The sequence below is a fragment of the Lepidothrix coronata genome, unplaced genomic scaffold, assembly GCF_001604755.1.
Source record: "Lepidothrix coronata isolate B3197 unplaced genomic scaffold, Lepidothrix_coronata-1.0 Scaffold90, whole genome shotgun sequence".
In the NCBI taxonomy this organism is placed as follows: Eukaryota; Metazoa; Chordata; class Aves; order Passeriformes; family Pipridae; genus Lepidothrix; species Lepidothrix coronata.
Window position 1 is genome coordinate 638,988 of NW_016690270.1, and position 21,846 is coordinate 660,833.

Below are 21,846 nucleotides of genomic sequence, written 5' to 3' on the forward strand. Positions count from 1 at the left end.
CTCCCTTGAACCAGTGTACATTACACAAGCTCTGTGACGCCCTGTCACAGCTCAAACAGGCTTGTGAGCAAACAACAAAAATCCTGTTGTGCTGCCAGAGTGTGTCCTCCCTTTCATGGCATGAGCTGCTCCATGGACTTTAAATCATCTCCCTTTGTCGCAGCCTCCTGGAATTCAGGCTTTGCAAAGGTCAGTTTCACCTCGACATCCCACTTGCAGCCCAACAGGCCTTGGGAGCTTGGGAGGGATTCTCTTTTCTCCCCATCTCCTTTTTTTCTTTTTTTTTCTCTGCCCAAATCCCAAACCCAATCCCAAACCCAATTTGGCAGCCCAAATCCCAAGCTGAAAGTGAATCGCTGCTTCTGGCTGCCCTCCAGCATTCCTCGCGGAGCGAGTCAGGATCTGGAATGTCAGAAGGCAGCGGCGGGAGGGACGGAGAAGCCTGTGCGCGGGTAACGGCGCCGGGAGGAGGAGGAGGTGGAGGAGGAGGAGGATGGAACAAAACCCAACTTCAGCTGGACTGCCCCTTTCCAAACCAGCGTTTGTTCCTGATTTATGCTTTTGTGTTTCACTCAGAGCGTGCAGCTCTGCGCAGCGAGGGCAGAGCTCGCGGCCGCACTCTGGAGTAAATCAGGCTTTGCTTTTTGCCTTTCCCTTTTTTTTGCTTTTTTTTTTTGGCAGAAGTTTCATGTCTAGAGAAACCCAGCCGGTTTTCCAGCTCTCTTCTTGAGCCGGGAGTTTTTGCCTCCTGCAGTTCTGGGGGAAGATAGATCCCCCTGGTACTGTGGCACGCTCTGGACAAGGGGAAATGTCCTTTTGTGGAGAAGTTGGGACGGGGTCCGGGCGGTGAGGCTGGCACGGAGTAGCACCTGGCGCCGGAGCACAGCGAGTCCTTGACACCTTCTCTTCTTCTGCTCGGACGAGAAACATTGTGGAGCCTCAGCTCTCCCTGCAGCAGATTAATGCCTAAAATTATACACCCTAAACAGCAGGGTTTAATTACCAGAGCTGTGAATAGTTTAATTAGTTTGTTCTGACCTTGGAAGAAGGACCTGCCCGGCGCCGTAGAGCGACAGGAGAGCAAGAACTGGTGTTGCTTCTCAAAGACACCCAGCCCGCGAGGCCATGTCGTCCCTGTACACCAGGAGTAAGGAATACACTCGGAGCAGGAAGGCTCAGTCAGACTCTCCCCCGTCCTCTCCTTCCCCGATTGCGAAGACACTCAGAGTAAGCAGCTTTTTCCTTTCTGTATTGCTCAGCTCAGCACGTGCTCCAAGTGGAGCCTGGCGGTGGTGGTTTGTTGTCTTACCCTTGGAGACCTGCAGCTGTGGTTTCCTTTGGAAAGAGGATGGTTGAAATGAAACTTGGGAAGGTGCCTCTGTAGCAACAGGTTTTAAGCATCTGCCAGAGTCCCTGCCCTGGGATTAGCTGTGTCAGTGGTGTAGGGAGTTGCTGGGGTGGTAGTTTCCTTCTGTCCTGGAACATGGCTCTCCTGGTCGGCTGTTGCTGGATAAAAAACCTCCCCAGTGAAAATGAGGCAGAACTTGACCAGCTTGTTAAGCTGCACTTTTTCCGTAAACACTTTGATACCGCTGGTGAAACGAGGTTTGTGTCCAGCTTTCGCCCCTGGGGCTGAGCTGGCCTGTGCAGTGGCTTAGTAATTTCAACAACACCAAAAAAGTGAATAAAACCATCTGTAGGAGGCAAGTCAAGGTAGTTACCTTTCCTCCACAAACCAGAGCTGCTGTCCCTGTCTCCCAAGGTGGTGGAAAGTTGGGAACACTTCCTAACAGTATAATAGCTCCAGAGTCATGGGAGAGGTGGCCCCAAACCCTCCAGGTCCGTATCCTTGTATGGGCAGCCTCTTTGCCATCAAAAAATATTATCATGCCGGAGTCAAAGCCTGGAGGAATTAGTTTTTAACAGCCAGGCTAATTTTAGATGGGAGCATTAAATTAATCCCGGCACTGGTGTTTGCTCAAATCAGATATGCATTGTCTGCTCCGTTGGCAGGGACAGATCTTGGTCTGGAAGAAGCATTGCCTGAAATATGTACAAAGGGTTTTAACCCCCTGCCATGGCACTGATGAAAGCAGTTCCTGACCTCAGGAACTTCAGCCTCGAGGCTTCTGTGGCTGCTGGTTGTCCTGGGCTGTTTTCTGTAACGCGGGAGCAGGATCTGTGTTTTCTTCCACCTGCACACCATTGGAGTGTCTCTGAGGGGATTTAGATAATCTAAAACTATCCCGTGTGCTTGGATGGACTTTCCTCACCACCACTGTGCTTACCATTCCTCACTAAATGGCCACAGTGTTGATCACCAGCCTGGTGACAGGTGGAGAATCTTCCAAGTGTGCTGAAAATGGTTTAATTTTTTTTCAAAACACAAGTTTTTAAGATCAGTCATGTTCAGTGAACACAGACTAACTCATTTCCCCCCCCCTTATGCATCTGGGCATGTGAAGGGGTGACAAACATCTCCCAGAAGCTGTGACTGCCATGTGTCCAGAGCAGACTGACGGGAGGTGCTGGTTTCTCTGTGCACAGCCATGGTGGGATCCCAGGCTCCTGGGGGTTCATGGGTGTTGGAGAAGGTGGTGGCAGCTCTCAGGTGGGTACAGAAAGGTCCAGGTGGGAGTGGGAGTGCATGGAGTAGAGCTTCTTGTGGCAGTGGGGTTTTGATGAAAGCCAGCACATGAGCACAGAAATCTTTGTGATTCTTGCAGTGGTAATGGCAATGCCAGCTGTGACTCCAGAGCATCCACGGGGAGAAACCAGGTGGGAAATGCAGCAGCATTGACTCAGAGTCGGTGTAGGAAACGGCCCTGGTGCTATCTGGGTTATGGAAATAGCCCATGCCTTAAAAGGCTAATTAGGGAAGGATTGACTTCAGGCTAAAACAGGGATCTATGTTAACTCTTTCTCCAAGACAACATAATTTTGCCAAGAGCAAGAGCAATAACAGAGTGTGGTTTTCTATGGATTTGTCCCACGTGTTTATTCTCCCCCACTCACTCCCCCATGCCCACAGTGACAGGTCTGTGCTGCAGGGACCCACCAGCCTTTATAAAATGAGTAGGAATGTGGTATCTTGGAATCTTTTATCTTTCCATTCAGTCGAGATTGATACCAGCAGAGTGGGCTCTAAATGTTCCCAGCTGAGCAGGGGTGCGAGAACACATGAGCAGGCAGGAGCCTCACACGTGGTGCAGACAGGGGAAAAATCTCTTGGAGAACCAGACAGAGCAAAGGAGGTTTGATTTATCGAGGTGTTGGTGCCAAACAGCTGCATTAAATGTCATTTGCCAAGCAGTTTCCTATGGCATTCCCTCTACACTTGCACTGCTGCTTGGAATGCTCCTGCTTAGGAGTTAGGATAATACTGCCTGGGGTTTTTCCACCTTTAATTGGTGGAATCTCCCCAAATGCACCACTGAGGAGGGGGAGCACTTTGCAGTGAACTCATACAAATCATAAGAGAAGGAATATCCCTGCACAGGAGACTGTGGTGAGAGCAGGGTGTTGGTGTGTGACCCCAACTCTGTGCCAGGCCAGAACTGTCCCATTGCCCTGGAACCTTCACGAGGTAAAATACCTAACTCCTTGTGTCACAGCAGAACAGCCCAGAATTGTAGTCACCATACAGAAACAGCCCAGCAAATCCTGTTGAATGCCCCAGGGTAAATGTTGCTTTAATGAGGATGTTGCTCAGAAGAGGAAAGTCAAACCCCTTTGAAATCAATTCAGATCGTCCCATTATTTGGCACAAGCTTCAGGTTTTTGGCAGCGGGGACCTTTTCATTACATTTTGCCCCATGCTGCTTTAGCTTGAGGTTTCTCTTCCTCAAAAAAGTATTCTTCCCATAGTCGGTTCCAAGGGTGCAATAGGCAGCTGATGGTATTAAACCTGTGGTGAGCAATTAAGCAAATAAATGGCAGGATTGGAAGGCAAGAACTGAATTTTTTATTATTATTCTTATTTGTGCTGGGCCAGTTATTTTTTGCATAGGAAATACCCCGTAGTTTGAGTTTACTCTCATCCATCTGTTTATTCTGGTACTTTATAACCCTTGTGCTTCTCCATAGGATAATCAGTCAGATGGGAAAACCTAAGGAGAATGCACATTCCCAACTTTCAGCACAGACTGCAGTTGCAGCTTTTCAGTTGTTTCCCAGCTCTTTGTCACTATACCTTCCCTTCTTTTATAAACTACTCCTTCTTGATTTGTCATCCAGTATTGTTTGCTGTAAAAGAGAGCATCAAAGCTTAAACCCTTTGTTGGTGTTTGGGGGCTGCTGGTTCAATAGCAGCTGTATTTGTGTGGCTGCCCATCTTAGAATCCCAGACTGGTTTGGGCTGAAAGGGACCTTAAAGCTCATCCAGTCCCACCCCCTGCCACGGGCAGGGACACCTTCCACTAGCCCAGGTTGCTCCAAGCCCCGTCCAACCTGGCCTTGGACACTTCCAGGGATGGGGCAGCCACAGCTTCTCTGAGCAACCTGTGCCAGGGCCTCACCACCCTCACAGGGAAGAATTTCTTCCCAATATCCCATCTAACCCTGCCCTCTGGCAGTGGGAATCCCTTGTCCTGTCTCTCCATCCCTTGTCCAAGTCCCTCTTCAGCTCTCTTGGAGCCCCTTTAGGCACTGGAAGGGACTCTGAGGTCTCCCTGGAGCCTTCTCTTCTCCAGGTGAGCATCCCCCAGCTCTCGCAGCCTGGCTCCAGAGCAGAGGGGCTTCAGCCCTTGGAGCATCTCTGTGGCCTCCTCTGGACTGTCTCCAGCAGCTCCACATCCTTCTGATGTTGGGACCCCAGGGCTGGAGGCAGCTCTGCAGGTGGGGTCTCACCTCAGCAGGGCAGAGGGGCAGAATCCCCCCTCCCCTGCTGTGGGATCAGCCCAGGGCACGGGAGGTTTCTGGGTCCAGGCACACTCAGCTGGGGCATGTTGAGTTTCTCATCCAGCAACACCCCAAGTCCTTCCCCTCAGGGCTGCTCTCAGTCCGTTCTCCGCCCAGCCTGGTTGTCAAGTAGCCACTTGATGGTTCTTACTTGCTCCTCAAGAGGCTTTACATAATTCTTCTTGTTCTGTCCATATTCACGGTTTCACTACAAGGCTCTTTCCCTCTGGTGTTAGTCACTCCCTCATTAAGCCACCCTCAGTGCCTATAACCTGAGCTGTCCAGCTGAAGTTTTGTCAGGAAGGGCTCAGCAATAAAGCTCTAAGTGTACTCAGTGGTCTGCCCTGATTGATTTTATTCTGCCTCTCATCTCAGTGTCTGAAGGAGCTGCGCTGGGTGGAATATGGGATGCAGGAGCATCACCTTTTATGGGCCGTGTGTTTTCACCGAGTCACTTGACAGTAGTGCTTGAGTGGAAAAAGCAGCAGTTCCCAAATCGCTGTCTCTGTTAATGAGCCTCCACATGGAGCCCGCAGTGCTCGGAGCAGTGATTACCATGGCAGCAAATGCACCCAGTCTGGGTACGGTGCTGTGGACATGTATGTGTAGAATACAAAGCAAATCTTAAAGGAAAAAGAAAAGCTAATGTGCAAAAATGTGAGGGGCTGAGCTGCAAGTGCTCAGCACAACAAATCATGAAAAAAGGGCTGAGTATTAATGAATAAGTGATCATAGAGAAGCCCAGAATGGTTTGGGTTGGAAAAAGGACCTTAAAGTTCATCTCGTTCCACCCCCTGCCGTGGGCAGGGACACCTTCCACTAGCCCAGGTTGCTCCAAACCCTGTCCAACCTGGTCTTAGACACTTCCAGGGATGGGGCAGCCACAGCTTCTCTGGGCAACCTGTGCCAGGGCCTCGCCACACTCACAGGAGAGAATTTGTTCCCAACATTCAATCTAAATTTCTCCTCTTTTAGCTTAAAACTGTCCCCCTGCTTTTCCTGTCTCTTGCCCATGTAAAAAGCCGAACTCCTGGAGTGCTGAGAGGTCTCTAGAAACACCTGGTTGGATTATGGCCTTCCTAGAGTTTGGAATGTATACGTGCCACACAGTCACCTTTTGCTCCGTGGTATTTTTGCAACAGGTTCCATCCTGTTTCAGATATTCCTGATCACAGGTTTGTTCTCACATGGAGTTTTCCTCTGTGAATCATTTAATTCTGCTGCAAGTGCATTAGAGAATAGAAAGTGTTATGAAAATATTTCTCCAGGAAACTTTATCTTCCTGGGTTTCCATTTAGTGGCTTGGACTTGTCTGGTTGTGATAAAAATGATGCTGTATAAACTGAAACGGAGTCAAATAAATTGTCTCATGACACTTTCTGTCTAATTTCTGGATTGCTGACTAGTTACACAGTTTGTGAAAATGATTCCCTCCTCTCCCAGCAGCCCACAAAAAACATGGGATACTAAAACTTGAACTTTAAGGCAATTAACCTTAGTCTGTGTTCTCCAGCATCCTGCTTTGTTTATCCCTGGTTGTTCCTCAAGCATCACGTTCTCGGATGAGTATCAGGATGAAATCCTTCTGCTTTGTTTGTTCTTGGGTTTTTTTGAGTCTGCCACTGTAAATGTCCATATCTGGAAGTACATCGGGAACTTCTGGTCGTTCTCAGGGCACCACCCGTGAGATGTTCCCTGATGTGACTCAGTAGCCAGACGATGCTCCTGCATTTGGATGTATAAACAAGATGGGTCAGGGCACGTGCTGTGACCCGTGGGGTGAGCGTCTTCTGTCCCTGCAGCTGAACTTCCTTCAGCTCTCCTCGCTCCCAAGCAGCAGAATTGATCCAAGCCAAAGGTGGAGCAGGGAGTCTGTTAACTACTTAAGGCCCTGAATGGTCATGGATGATTTGGAAAGGACCTGATGTAATGCTACAGCCTCATTTAAAATGCCTCTCTGCCCCTCAGCTGCCTGGTCAGCGGTGGTGTCTTTGGAGAAGCTGGTTAAGCAGCTGGAGGGCAATCCCTTGGGACAGATCAGCCTTGAAACCCCTGCAGGGCAGGGGGGTCAGAAGGTCAGGGAGCAACTTGAGGTTGCCCCAGACCAGGGAATCAGTCAGGACTGTAAAGGGGGTGAAGGGAGGAGGAGAAAGAAGATACCTTTAATTTGGGTCAGCTCATGGTACAGCCACAAAACCAGGGACACAGAGACGGGGAGGTGCTGCGGGGTGGGAATGAGCAGCCACAGAAGTGATGGGGAGAGTGGGTGGAACCTCTGTGGGCAGCAAACCACTTCATCCTGCTGAGCTGGAAACCAGTGTCTGCTTCCCTGGCAGGAGCCCATTGGAGTTTATTTATCATAAAATGACCACAAACCCATCAAAAACAGGGCTAGAAGACACGCAAGAGCCCAGTCCACTATTAACCCAGGACTGCTGAGTAGGGGTCGGGCTCTTCTCCCAGGTATGAAACAGCAAGATGAGAGGAAACATCCTCAAGTTGCACCAGGGTGGGTTTAGTTTGGATATTAGGGAAAATTTCTTCATGGAAAGGGTGGTCAGGCAGAGGCTGCCCAGGGCAGTGGTGGAGTTGCCATCCCTGGAGAGAGTTAAAGCCATGTGGATGTGGCACTTGGGGACATGGGTTAGTGGCAGCCTTGGCTGTGCTGGGGGAACAGTTGGACTTGATGATCTTAGGGGGCTTTTCCAACCTTAGCAGTTCTGTGATTCCATTATTCCAGTCACTCTGCCTGTGCCCATAGTGCTGCTGTGGGATGTGTGTGGCTGCTGGATCAGGAAGTGTGTGCGGGGTTTTGGAGTGGACATCACACCAGAAAGTGGCCAAGTTGGCTGTTGAACCCTGGCTGGTGACAGGTATTTAAATCCCTGATGAAACACCTGAGAACATCCCATCAGAGTGTTTGCAGGGCAGGGAAGGGGTTCCTGCAGGCATGTGGCATTCTCATCTGGAAGAAATTTAGGAGCAGAAATCTCCTCCCCTCGTGTCAGTTGGCCATTCAGTTTTTATTTCCTCGTGTCTGGAGAGTTTTGTCTAAGATCACGTCGCTTTGCAAAATTAAATTTCTCACCAATAAAATTTGATCCCTTAGAAAAGAAGGAAAAAAAAATAAGAGCAACAAACCCTGGGTTTCAGCATTGTGGCCTTTCCTAAATTAAAATCCGATCCAGCCTGAAGTTTTACGTGGCAAGTTTCATCCCCGAGGGACAGTGGGAATAAACTGCAGCTGCTGGAAAGCCTGTGGGCCGCGGGAGGGGTTTGGGGCACCAAGGCACAGGCTGGCTGTGGCACAGATGGCACAGACCAGCATCCAACTCAGCGTGTTTGGGATGGCAGTAAATGTGGCCCTCAGTCCCTCAGAGCCCTGGATGTTTGTTTCTGAATAAATCAGTGCTATTCGTACTGAAAACTATGGGATCTGTGGCAGCAGCTGCCAGAACCACTGTTCCATTTTGGAGAAGCTTTTAATGTTATGCTTCAGTAACAGCAGTTTTTCTTAAGCAAAACTTATTGATTTATAGTTCAAGAAAACATGTTTTGCATCAGGCTTTGGGGAGTTGGAGGTTACATGGAGGTGGTTTGGCTGGACTGGATTATTAATCGTATCTACAGGATTTTGGAATCCTTGCATTTGCACAATTGCAAGCTTGAGCTGGAAGCAGCACATTCATCACATTCATCACAGTGGAGCTGAGGGGATGCTGCACAAACCACAGCTCTCAGGTCGGAGGAGCAGCTTTCTGAGGGAGGCAACAACCTCGAAATAGTTCTCAAAAGCAGAGTTCAGCCAGACCTTCAAATTATTCTGCACCCACTAGAAAACCAAACTTGACCCCAGCCATCCCTGACTGTTATGACAAATGCGGCTGGAGAGGAACGCCGGCCTGAGTTGTACCCACTGGGATGGTCCAAGGTGTCCCAGACAGCCTTTCTCCTGTCTTTTCCTCCTCCCAGCTTGGCTCTGGCTGTGCCAGCTCCATGAGGATTCCTGCCCTCAGCAGTGCTCTGCTCTGTGCTGCTACAGCCTCACCTTGAGTCCTGGGGGCAGTTTTGGGCACCTCAATGTAAGAAGGATCTGAAGCTATTGGAGAGTGTCCAAAGGAGGGACACAGGGATGGGGAAGGGTCTAGAGGGGCCATACGAGGAGGTCACTTGGTCTGTTCAGCCTGGAGGAGCCTGAGGTCAAACCTCCTCAGGATCTGCAGCTTCCTCAGGAGGGGCAGCAGAGGGACAGCACTGATCTCTGCTCTGTGTGAGCAGTGACAGGACCTGAGGGAACAGCTGGAGCTGTGTCAGGGGAGGTTTAGGCTGGATATCAGGAAAAGGTTCTTCTCCCAGAGGGTGGTTGGGCACTGACCAGGCTCCCCAGGGCAGTGGTCATGCCCCCAAACCTGCCAAGGAGCTCAAGGGGTGTTTGGACAATGCTCTCAGGCACATGGTGGGCTTTTTGGGGTGTCTGTGAAGGGCCAGGAGTTGGACTTGATCCTTGTGGGTCCCTTCCAGCTCAGGAAGGTTGTCCTTTCAGGCTCACTGTGCATCAGCCAGGCCCAGCACTGGAGCTTGTGGAGGTGTAGGAGCTACGTAACTTTGCATATAGAGGGAAGGAACCTCAAACCAGCTGGCTTTATTTTACATCTAATTTCTAAAATAAACAGAACTCACCAGAAGGATATTTGCCAGCACAAGAATAAAATTTGAGGGGTTCCTAAAACTTCCCCTCATGCTTAAGGGAGGGCAGGGTTGGAGCTGTGCCCCAGGATATCATTACATGGTGGTTAATTAATCGTAGGCACTGATCAGGGTCTCTGAGGCAAAACACACCAGAATTAATTCCGCAACAACTCCCTTAAAATAGTGCACACTGTCCTGAGGTTGGCCAGTTGGAGATAAAGAAGCCAAAAATGTTCCCAAAGCATCTAATTTTTTCTCGGTTTTAAATATTTTCTTAAAAAATGTAAATAGTGGGGGGTTGTGCCTTCACTGGCTCCAGTCTCAGACGTAGAATGCAATTGGAAGCAATTAGGGCAGTTTCTGCATTGGCAGGAGCAGTGGCCGATCCCACTTTTGGCACTGCAGTTCAGGGCTGCATTTTATCGAAACCTTCCAGGAGGAATTTGGTTTTAATTATCCTTCACTGAGCTCCCAAACAGCTGCAAAAGTTTCTGAGTTTCTTAGGGAAGGCTCCTGCCCTCCGCAATCCGAGCACATTTTTAAAATCAGTCCCGGATGGCTTTTCTGGCACTGGGCAGCATCCTGGTGCTTCAGGCAAGTGGAGGCGTGGCCAGTGCCCAGCTGTGCCTTTTCCCTGGGACTGACCTGTGTCAGCACCCTGAGAATTCCTGGAAGTGTTCAAGGCCAGGTTGGATGGGGCTTGGAGCACCTGAAAGGTGTTCCTGCCCATGGCAGGGGGTGGAACAAGATGAGCTTTAAGGTCTCTTCCAACCCAAACCATGCTGTGATTCCATTATTCTGTGGTGCTCTTTGCCCTTTTTCTTGGGTCCCATCTCAGCCCCAGATGTTCTGCCAGCCTACCTGGGTTGAATCATTTGTGAGCTGGCAAAATGAGTGGCACCCCTTCGATGTTCCCCACCACCCTAGCCCTACCTGGACCTGCTGCCCACCATGAGGTGGATGGGAGGGAAGGTGGTGGAATCTCTCCAGTGAGAGCTCTAAAAGCCAAGGATTATCAGAAGCTTGTGAGCCTGCCTGCAAGTGCTCTGTGCTTTTTAGTCTTCCTTTAAAAGTCATCCCCTTGGGTGTCTCGGCAGGAGCGCCGGGGGCTCAGCGCCAGCTGCCATGCTGGTTTCTGAATCAGGACATCCACCTCCAGCACTGTGTGTTCCCTGGGGTCCTCCCCCCACCCCAAACCCTGCAGCGCTCTGACCCTGTTTAGATTGTGGAAGGATAATTTCACAACCCGACGCTTCCCTGGCTCTTAATGTTTCTAGTCAAATTTTGATCCCAAGGGAAATGAAGGAGTCTGGGCAAAACTGACAGTGCTGCTCCAAATTTGCCAGGGGAAGAAAGAAAACCCAAGGTATTTGTTGATGATGACTTGATGATGACTGCAGTGGATACAGCAGTTACTCACCATCCCCTTTTTAACCTTGACAAGAAAAAATCACAAAGGAAGAGCCCTTTCTTGCACCAGCTTAGTCAGGTGCACACATGGTGCCTCAGCTCTTCATTCCCTCTGTTCAGCCCCAACTTCTCTTCCCAGCAATGAAGGAGGAGAGTTTTATCCTTCGCCTTCTCACTCTGATCTCGGAATTTCTAGCTCTGGGATAGCACAGCCAAGCAAACACAACCTCCTTCATCAATTCCGCAGGGAGCCAACGCTGCCAGAGTTTGAATGAATATTTCATGGATGTTTTAGGATGGGGCAGTGCAGGGAGGAGTGGTAGTGGCTGTGCTGACAGTGCAGGTGTGGTTGGAAGCACGTGGTGAGGGTTTCCAAGGGTTCTATGGCCAAACACAGGGCAGAACCGAGCAGGAAAGAAGCTGTTTTGTGCTCAAAATATGTCTCCAGTGTGACATCCCTGTGGCCTCTGCAGATTTGTGTCTCTTTGAGCAAATGGCAGGGATGTCTCAGTGAAGCACCTCGTCAGTGTTTCAGAGAATCATGGAATCACAGAATCACTGAGGTTGGAAAAGCCCTCTAAGATCATCGAGTCCAACTGTTGTCTCACCACCACTGTGTTCACCACTAAACCATGTCCCCAAATGCCATGTCCACGTTTTTTTTGAACAGTTCCAGGGATGGTGACTCCACCACTGCCCTGGTGTAGGTGTAGGTCAGGCCTGTGCCTGACCACCCTTTCAGAAAAGAAATTTTCTCTAATATCCAACCTAAACCTCCCCTGTTGCAACTTGAGGCCATTTCCTCTTGTCCTGTCCCTTGTTCCTTGGGAGCAGAGCCCGACCCCCCCAGCTCCCCCCTCATGTCAGGGAGTTGCAGAGCCAGAAGGTCCCCCCTGAGCCTCCTTTTCTCCAGGCTGAGCCCCCCCAGCTCCCTCAGCCAATTCTGCTGCTCCAGCCCCTTCCCCAGCCTCCTTCCCTTCTCTGGACACGCTCCAGCCCCTCAATGTCTTTCTTGTCATGAGGGGCCCAAATCTGACCCCAGGATTTGAGGTGGGTCCTCAGCAATGCCCAGCATGGGGCACTGCCCTGGTTGTGCTGCCACACCAGTGATGGTACAAGCCAGGTGTCACTGGCCTTCTTGCCCACCTGGGAACATGCTGACTTGTAGTTTTTTGCACGTAGGACTCACACTTTTCCTGTCAGGCTCCTCCTGCCACCCTCAGGAGCAGAAGATTTTAGTTGTCATTTTGTTTAACTCATTTCCTCACGCTTCACAGCCTCTCTTTGTGCTGAGAACTGCTGCTTTCCACATCACCTCTTTTAGCTGGGACCTTTTTTAGAAGATGCAGAATGGAGCCTGTATTTTTCATTCAGCATTTTTTCTTCTCCTCCGTCATTATTTTAAAAAGCCCCCAAACCACCTGAGTAAGCTGCTCTTTGAAATACCAGCACAAACACTGGCATTTTTGCAAAACCCAGAAAAATCTTGATCCAGAAACCAATTTAAAACAAAATAAATAAATTGTACCTCCTTCCCTGAAGGCAGCAGCAAGTGGAAGAAGGATCTGCTGATGAAAACTCTTCTGCAGCTTCCATTATGGTAGGGGCACGCCAACAGCTGCTGTCACATCCCCTCAGGCTCTGCCTTCCACACCTCAGTCTCTCAGACTTAATCATCTTTTTCTCAAAAATGCCACTTTTAACTGAAATAACATGGAGAGAGGCCCAAAAGCTGAAAGGTGAGCGATGGACACCAGCTTCCCCAAGGGCTGCGATCACGTCGATTCCTGTGGTTCCTTGCTGTTTCTGGAAGACACTGGAGTCGTTTGTTGGCAGAGATGAGCTTAAAGGGAGATAAAGTCACAGGGAGAGAAATCCCTGAGCACTAAGGAACACCCAGGTTTTGTTTGGAGCAGCCCCAGTGTGACTGCAGGTGCTGGAGCGTGTCCAGAGAAGGGAACAGAGCTGGAGAAGGGTCTGGAGCACCAGGAGCAGCTGGGGGGGCCTCAGCCTGGAGGAAAGAAGGCTCAGGGGCGACCTTCTCACTCTCTGCAACTCCCTGACAGGAGGGGGGAGCCAGGTGGGGATGCTGTGCTCCCAGGGAACAAGGGACAGGACAAGAGGAAATGGCATCAAGTTGCACCAGAGGAGGTTTAGATTGGATATTTTGGAAAATTTCTTCCCTGAAAGGATGGTCAGGCCCTGGCACAGACTCCCTGGGGCAGTGGTGGAGTCACCATCCCTGGATGTGTTCAGAAAGCAAGTGGATGTGACACCTGGGAACAGGGTTGGACTCAGTGATCCAAGAGGGCTTTTCCAACCTGAGTGATGCTGTGATTCCATGTTTCCAGGTCACTGCAGGGTGGCTCTGCTCAATGCTGGAAGCAGCACAGGAATGATGTGGGTCCTCCCCTCTCATCTGGCACTTTGCTTTCCTTTAGACACATAGAGACAGTCCCAGTCTGAACAAGTCTGTCTCAGTAACCATCACAGGAAGGTTGTAAATACAGTAATCCTGGGTTTGTCCCCTTTTTGCTGTATATGTTTAAAGTGATTCCTTTCTTGATTCCTTTGCAGAATCCCCCCCCTGCTCTCCCCTGCCTATGGAAATTTTAGTTTCTTTGGAGGAAAAAAGGGAACAAAAGTGGTTTTTCCTTGTGCTGCAAGTGGCCAGGCTGGTGAGGGGACCTGCTCGGGTTCAGTGCCCGGTTTCCACGTGGCCTTGCTCAGCCGTGGCCTTGCTCAGCCACGTGGGGATTTCCAGCACTGTTCAAATCCATTGGCAGGTGTGTTTGTTGAAATAAATTCAGGCTTGCTATGGAGTGGATTACTTACCCAGCCATTTGTCATCCTAACAAAAGTCACCATTGAAGGGGATTAGCATAAAGTGCACAAATAACTTTCAACAAGAGGCTTGTTAATCACTGCCTAATTCCCTTCTCCCAGTCTTCAGGGAAGGTTGGGTCATTGGGCCGGAATTCAAAAGGAGCTGTCAGGCTGCTGAGGGGTTTAAGAAGCAAATGTTGAAAGCTCAGCTAATAAAGGACCATGGTAAGATCAATGTGTGCATGGCTGAAAACAGGAAATCTTTCGTAGAACCCAGACTGGTTTGGGTTGGAAGGGACCTTAAAGTTCATCTCATTCTATTCCCCTGCCATGGAGTTCCACTGTCCCAGGTTGTTCCAAGCCACATCCAACCTGGCCTTGAACACTTCCAGGGATGGGGCAGCCACAGCTTCTCTGGGCAACCTGTACCAGGGCCTCCCCACCCTCACAGGGAAGAATTTCTTCCCAATATCCCATCTAACCCTGCCCTCTGGCAGTGGGAAGCCATTCGCCCTTGTCCTATCACTCCATCCCTTGTCCAAAGTCCTTCTCCAGCTCTCCTGGAGTCCCTTTAGGCATGGAAGGGGCTCTAAGGTCTCCCTGAAGCCTTCTCTTCCGTGGCCAGTACACCCTCAGCTCTCCCAACCTGACTCCAGAGCAGAGGGGCTTCCACTCTCAGAGTATCTCTGGACTTGCTCCAACAGCTCCACATCCTTCTTCTATTGGGATCCCAGAGCTGGAGGCAGCTCTGCAGGTGGGGTCTCACCTCAGCAGGGCAGAGGGGCAGAATCCCCCCCTCTCCTGCTGCCCACGCTGTGGGATGAGCCCAGGATGTGGTTGGATTTATGGTCTGTCTTTGTAACGACAGCCCTGTGCCAGAGACCAGCTGTACAGGAACTGTGTCCCAACTTGCTGCCTCTGAGCTTTGTACAGAGCGTGGCCCAAGCCATGACTGTTGGGACAAGCACTCCCATGTCCCTGTCACGACATGAGGCAGCTGCCAGGCGTTGAGTCCCATGAGATGCTTCCCAGACAGAATCTGACATGGCTTGTGGAGGTGCAGTGCAGCTTAGACATGGTGGAAGGTCATCTGCTGTCTTCCTTGGGAGGTTTTTCACCTGTAAGATGCAAAGAAGAGAGAAGGTCAGAGCAAATAAAATAATCCTGGGCTGGGACGAACTCAGGGTTTTAGTGACAGTGTCTACAGGGTGGGGCTGGCACTGTACCCACCCAAGAGCCCGGCTGAGGGTGGCCCTGTGGGCACAGCTCAAGGGAGAACGTGTTGATTCATAGCAGGGCTTGCTTGTCCTTTTGAGCTTTGCACACAGGAGCTTTGCTGAGTGTGTTGTCCCTCCACAAGGTTTCACTCGTGCCGGGTCCCTTCCGTTAATCTCTTTGGCCCTGGGCAGCTCCTGCATCGCGTGTCAGAGGCTGAGCTGCAGAGCCCAGGGATTGCAGGTTCCCTGGGGACACTCCTGTCTTGAATCAGATGCAAGATGAGGGTTACATTTAGTATGGAATGGATTGAAAATTTAGTAACCAGGTACGAGTACCTCATATCCTGACAGGCAGTGACAGGGACTTGCCCCCATGCTCCTCTGGCTTTGAGTGGAGATTTGGCCGGGTCACTTGTCCCCGCCCTTCTCCTCCATATGATGGGGTGAGTTAATTCCTCTCTCCATGGCATGTGCTCCCAGATCCGTGCCCAGGATCAGAGGCAGCAGTGCCAGGTTGGAGCGGGAGGTCTGAAGTGTTCAAGCCCTGAGGTGCCAGCCAGGCAGCACGTCTGCCTCCCAGCAAGGCATTAGCACAGGATTTACTGGTGTAGCTGGGAGTGCAAGCTCCAGCACCAGCACGTCTGGACACTAAAAGCCTGACCCCTCGTCTGCTCTGTGGTTCCTTTGTGTTGACTCTTTATTAAAAAGGACGTAGGGAAATGGCTGGAAGTGCCTGTGGGAGGTTTGTCAGAGCAATGATGCTGCTGATAAATCAGCAGAGGAATATTGGGCTCAATTTCTGGTTCAAGGGACTATAAAGAATTGGAATGCACCTGGAATTTGAGTAAATATCTGTCAGATAGAGAGAAACCTCATGGAGGAGGTGACTGTCCTGCAGGACAGCGGTGCCATCACCACTGGATTTCTGCAATTGTGGGAAAGAATTGTCTGATCCAGAAAACTGTATTAAAACAGTGGTTTGCCACAACCAGCTGCTGTAGGATATTCATAGAATCATGGAATTATTAAGGTTGGAAAAGCCCTCTAAGATCATCGAGCCCAACCATTCCCCATGTTTGCTACTAACCCATGTCACAAGTGCCACATCACATCTTTTTTGAACAATTCCAGGGATGGGGCATCCATTGCTGTCCTGTGCCAGGGCCTGAGCACCCTCTTCATGAAGAAATTTTTCCCAATATCCAATCTAAACCTCCCCTACCACAACTTGAGGCCATTTCCTCTTGTCCTGTCCCTTGTTCCCTGGAAGCAGAGGCAGATCCCCCCTGGCTCCACTCTCCTGTCAAGGAGTTGCAGAGCCAGAAGGTCCCCCCTGACCCTCCTTTTCTCCAGGCTGAGCCTCCCCAGCTCCCTCAGCTGCTCCTGGTGCTCCAGCCCCTTCCCAGCTCCATTCCCTTCTCTGGACACACTCCAGCCCCTCAATGTCCAAAGGCAATGGAGAGGTTTGGATGTTGATAGAGAAAGAAGAATGTACCACAGGCTTCAACCAACATGTCCACCTGGTTTAAGAGTCTTCTTCCTCCCTTCTGCAGCTGCTGTTGTGTCTCTCCATGCCGTGGTGAAGCTTTACTCCAAGGAGTACTTGCCCATGGAGAGAAAAACAGTGTTTGTGATTTCCTGAAGTTCAACACAAACATGCTGGGAGCTCCCTGTGTCTGTTAATCCCCCTCACGCACATCACACACAGGACAGGGATGAAAGGCAGGAAGAATAACTCCATTGAAAAAGGGAAACAGTAGATAAGTTTGGGTTCAAAGGAAAGGATTTCAGTTGTGGAAATGAGGAATTGAAGAGCAAGGTTCAGGATTTCTTAGGTGAGCAAAAGAAAGTAAATCTTGAAATGCTTCAGAGGAACTGAGGCAGATGAAGATTCAGGCAGGGATTGGAGATTCTTAGTTTGTGCTGGGAAATCTCTGTGTAGCCTGGTGTGAGCTGGGTGCTGGTATCAGAGGTGGGAAATTGCTGCTGCCTTGCATCTCTGCAGTTGTTGAACTGAACCTTTAATTCTCCTCATTATTAATTCCCTTTTTCTTTCCTTTTTTTTCCCCCCTTCAGCATGAAAGACTTTCCAGGTAAGAATTTTCTTTTTTTCTTTATTTTTTTTCCTATGTAATATTTATTGACAGCATGTTTTTGTATGACTTTGAAGCCAAACCCTGTCCCCTGAAGCACGGGGGAGTGCACATTTGGTCTGGTACTGGCCATTTGAGTTCTTTCCTGAGCTCAGCTGTGAGGCCAGTTTGCTTCTGTCCTCTGCTCCCTAAATTATTTAACTGCAGAGACGAAAAACCGTCAGTGGCCTGTTAGAAATGGAGCCTTTTCCCACTACGGAGATAAGAGATCCATGGGAAATCACTGCCCATGGGGGCTGGGCTAGTGCCCAGGGGGTGTTTTCCTGTTGTTATTGGGTGGTGACTGCGGGTTTTGGGCAGCGATGCCCAGCAGCAGATGGAGATGCTCCCACCCATCCCAGAGCCCCGGCTCAGCCGGGACTGCCACAGCCTCCAGTCCCAACCAGTTGGGTCCAGGGTGGCTGTTCCAAGTTACAGCAGCTCCACGGTGCTGGATCTTCATCCCATTCCAGGTTGGAAGCAGCTACAAACCCCAGCACCAGTGACTCGTCCTACAGCGACCGTGCCTCCAGCCGCTCCAGTGCCTACAGCCGGAGGGAGAACCGGCTCGCTGCCCTCAGCAGCCGCGCGGAGGAGGAGAGTAACAGGGACTATAAAAAAGTAGGATTTTTTTAAATGTATTACTGTCATCACACACACCACAGAACCTGCCTGTTGCTGCAGAAACCTGCCCTTGAGAGTCTGTGGGAAGACAGAGAGAAAGTTCATTTTCATTTTATCTGTTTCATGGAATCACAGAATGATTTAGGTTGGAAGAGACCTTAAAGCTCATCTCGTTCCACCCCCTGCCACGGGCAGGGACACCTTCCACTAGCCCAGGTTTCTCTAAGCCCTGTCCAACCTGGCCTTGGACACTTCAAAGGATGGGGCAGCCACTGCTTCTTGGGGCAGCCTCATCACCCTCTGAGTAAAGAATTACCTAAACTAAAAACATCCCTTTTCTTTGCCTTTTGGCTGTGTTTAAACTCCCTACAAAATTCAACAGCTGTTTTCTTATTTCATGCAAAAACACGAGTAAAGCATCCAGACTGGTTCTGTTTGCCCTTATTCTCATCTCCTGATGTGGGGGAGCAAATGCAACCCCACAGCTGAGGGCACATGTCTGCTCAGAGCAGCACAGCAGGACAGGGTTAATTAACCAGGAGCAACCTGGGTAATTGAGCTCTTGTTTTGTGTTTCAGTTGTACGAGAGCGCTCTGTCTGAAAATCAAAAGCTGAAGTCAAAGCTGCAAGAAGCCCAGCTTGAGCTGGCTGACATCAAAGCAAAGTTGGAAAAAGCAGCCCAGGTAAGGGAAAATCCAGGTCCTGACTGGAGGAACTGAATACTGCCCATGATGAACCAACACTTGTTCCAGGATGGGAAAAGGAGGGGGGAGCTCCTGGAAGGATGCTCTTGGGAGGGAAGGTGCTATAGAAGAGACTGTTGTTTTTCACAGAAATAAGTGAGTGATTCTGTAAAGCCTTGCTGCCTCTCTGGGCAGGAGCATCTGTGGGCTGTCTCAGCCTTTGTGCCGCACCCTGTGAGTGCTCTCGGGTTTAATCACTTTCTATTTTTAATTTCCATAGCAGAAACAGGAGAAAACTTCTGACCGGTCCAGCATGCTGGAGATGGAGAAGAGGGTACGTGTCTCTGCTTTCTTCTGAGTCGCAGTCGTTGCCTCGTGTTGCTGTGCAGGGCAGAGTCATTTCTAGAAGGAAAGCGTTAATTAAAAGATAAGTCGTATTTTTGCCAGCTCACAGTGATAATTGTGTTCTGACCTTTTCAGGGCCTGAGACTCTGCTGCTCTTCTTGCACATCAGCTTCATTCTGATTTCTCTCTTTCCTTATAGGAAACTGCAGACCAACGGATTGTATCACACTAAGAGACTGTTGGTCCATTATGCTTTAGAATATTCTTGATCCTTTATAAATAAAGACTGGTTTGGCGTGGTGGGGGAACAAAGCAAAAGCCTGAAGGGCTTCTCTCAATCTCTTCATCCTCCAGCCTGGGTTGATACCAGGGGTTGCCAACCCAGGGGCAGGACCTTCCACTTGGTCTTGTTGAAGTTGTGGCAACATCCAGCTTGATTTTTGTTGAATTAGGGTCACAACAGCCACAAATACAGCTTTCTGAGAGTTAGAGAGTAAAAAAGAGCCCGACTGTTCTCAGTGAAGATGGCATTAGCTGTTTCCAGGATGGCTCATGCATTTTGCACTGATGAATCCCTGGACAAAGTACGCTGGGGACAAAAAGTGACCCAAACCTCATCATGCACAGCCACACCCAGCAGCTGCATTTTCCTCACTGTCCTGACCTTGTGTCTCTTTGCAGAGGGCAAAGGAGCAGGACAGAGAGTGTAAATCCAGTTCCTGACCTACATTTCCTATTTCTCCCTTCTCAGGGCATGTCCCTGGGGTGTTGTGAGCCCCCTCATTTTGGGAAAATCATTGGAGGCATCCAGATCTGCACTCTGGCACAGGCTGTAGCTGAGGGCACCACCAGCACTCACATGGCAGAGCCTACTTGTGTAATCCTCATTTTCCACAATACACCTAAGGCAGTCAGCTTTACAGCTTTGCAGCCTCTGCCTTGCTTTGGGGTGCTCTTCAGTGAATGCTCCTACAGAAATACAAGACCCTTATTTTTCTCTAAAAGAAAATATACTGTAAATTTTTCTTCTCAAATCTTGTGACCCTCTTTGTTATGAATCCTTGTAAACAGGAGAAGCGAGCCCTGGAGCGGAAACTCTCTGAAATGGAGGAGGAGATGAAGGTAAGAAATAATCTTCACTGTGTCTATTCCATTTTGTATTCATGTCTTTTGGGATTGTCGCCCAGGAGGAGGATATTAAAGGTGTCCATGGGAGGGGACCCGCATTCCTTTCTGCAGTCAGGCTTCAATGGCCCTGTTCTCCAAACATGAAATGCTAATAAACTGTCCTGTTCTCATTCATCTGATTGCTCCTATGTTTGATTTGTTCTGCTGTTTGATCTGAGAATGGTGAAAGCTGTTCTCCTTAAATGCCCTCCCAAACTAACCTTTTGTGGCATCGCTGAGTTCCAGTGTGCTGACCCCCTGTGCTCTGACTAGTCTGCAGCCCAAGTTAAGCCGCTGAAGTTCTCTCCGGATGGGTAAGAAGACAAAGCTGGCTTTTGAGCTCACGCACACTGGCCAGGACAAAACACAGAGCGATTGTTCCCCAAAGCATGTCACTGGGAGGCTGTGGAGGCCTGTGATAATTTCAGCAAAGATGAACTCGCTTCCTGGTGAGATGTGCAGCATGGCTTAGTGTCACAAGCCATCGCCACCATCGTGTTCTCTCTCTCGTGGTCCTGCTTCGAGGATGGTTCTCTCCTGCCCTGGGAGAGGGGTGAGCACTGCAGAGCAGGAGGCAGCATCTTGCTGCCTTTGTGCACCTAAAATTTCACACTGGTTTTGCAGCATCACGTCGTGTTACGCTGTGTTTTAACGCTCGTGTTCACAGAATGAATGTCCCCTTTGCTCTGTGCCCATGCTTCTGTTCCCTTTGAGCATGACCCAGGTGGGACTAAGCTGCTTTCAGAAGAACCCACCTGAGAGCTCTCCGGGTTTGCTGGTGGAAATGAGTTCCTGCCATTCTAGAGGAGGTTCCAACTTTGTGTTTCTCTTTGAAGCTTTGAAAGGATCAGTGGCTTGTACTACATCTTATGCTGTGATTAGTAGCAGAATGATGTGGTGGAGTCTTCTGTAAAGGCTCTTGTTCCCTCACAGAGGAGAAAATAAGTGTGGATGTTCAAGCCAGGAGGGGGAGAAGAAAGGATTTGATATGCCTAAATTCCAACCTCTTTGTTCAGTGAGCAGGTAACAACCTTTATCTGCAGTGAGACCTTCCTGTAATTACAGAATTGTGGCCTTCAAGAGAAACACAGGTGGGAGCAGTTTGTGTTGGTCCTTCAGCTCTCCAAATCACTGCAAACCAACTCAGCCCCTGGAGTAAGAAGACAAAGTGGTGTCCTCTAGTGGCTTCTCTGTTTGGGAACATTGATGTTGGTTTGGAGAGCAATTAATGAAGGAAGGTGCCTGTAGGGACTGTTGGACACAGCCAGAACACCTCTGGTTTGGATAATCCAGAGCTGCAGAATGATGGAAGCCAAGGTGGTGCAGAAGAAGAAGCACTCCCAGAGGTTGCACACAGTGTTCTCACACTGCCCCAAGAGGTGTGGGCTGAAGGAGTCTGTGGTCCAGCTGAAAATGAGCTTCAGGTCCTCAGAGTGGTGCTGACTCTGCTCTCTGCACTGTTCTTGCTGCATCAAATAACCAAAGTGGCCTTTTCTTAGTAGAATAAATAGATAAGAAATTGTAACATCTCTCTTCTGAGGCACTATTGCATTTTCACTAGTGTTTGCAAAACCTTCAGCACGTGGTGAGTAAGTACCTGAGGGCACTGTGACGTCTTTTTTGACAGCCACTCAATAAAAAGGAGTATAACATTTCTGAAGAAAGAAGTATTGAATTGGACCTGTGCATATGAAAAGCACTTTTGTGTCCACTCTCATCGTTCCTTGAAGCAGGAGAGTCAGCCCTGCTGTGTTTGCCTGCCGTGAGATAACCTCCAAAGAGCATCCCTGTTAGTCCCCAGTGTGGGAATTGAGCCAGGAAAAAAATCTGTTAATTCTGGTTGGACTTTCATTC

At 49.7% G+C, this 21,846-nt stretch overlaps 1 protein-coding gene across 8 annotated transcripts in view; it reads left to right on the top strand.

Moving 5' to 3' along the window:
• PPP1R12B (protein phosphatase 1 regulatory subunit 12B) overlaps positions 1-21,846 on the top strand; it is a 130,821-nt gene that overhangs the window by 97,880 nt on the left and 11,095 nt on the right. For 6 of the 8 annotated variants that reach the window (XM_017821290.1, XM_017821289.1, XM_017821292.1 and 3 more), the window contains 5 exons: positions 17,118-17,134; positions 17,647-17,794; positions 18,376-18,480; positions 18,761-18,814; positions 19,897-19,947. In XM_017821290.1, coding sequence (XP_017676779.1) covers positions 17,118-17,134; positions 17,647-17,794; positions 18,376-18,480; positions 18,761-18,814; positions 19,897-19,947 — 375 coding nt within the window. Of the gene's footprint in view, positions 1-529; positions 1,228-17,117; positions 17,135-17,646; positions 17,795-18,375; positions 18,481-18,760; positions 18,815-19,896; positions 19,948-20,238; positions 20,307-21,846 lie in introns of those variants that run through there. The other 2 variants (XM_017821291.1, XM_017821297.1) reach the window with 2 other exon arrangements.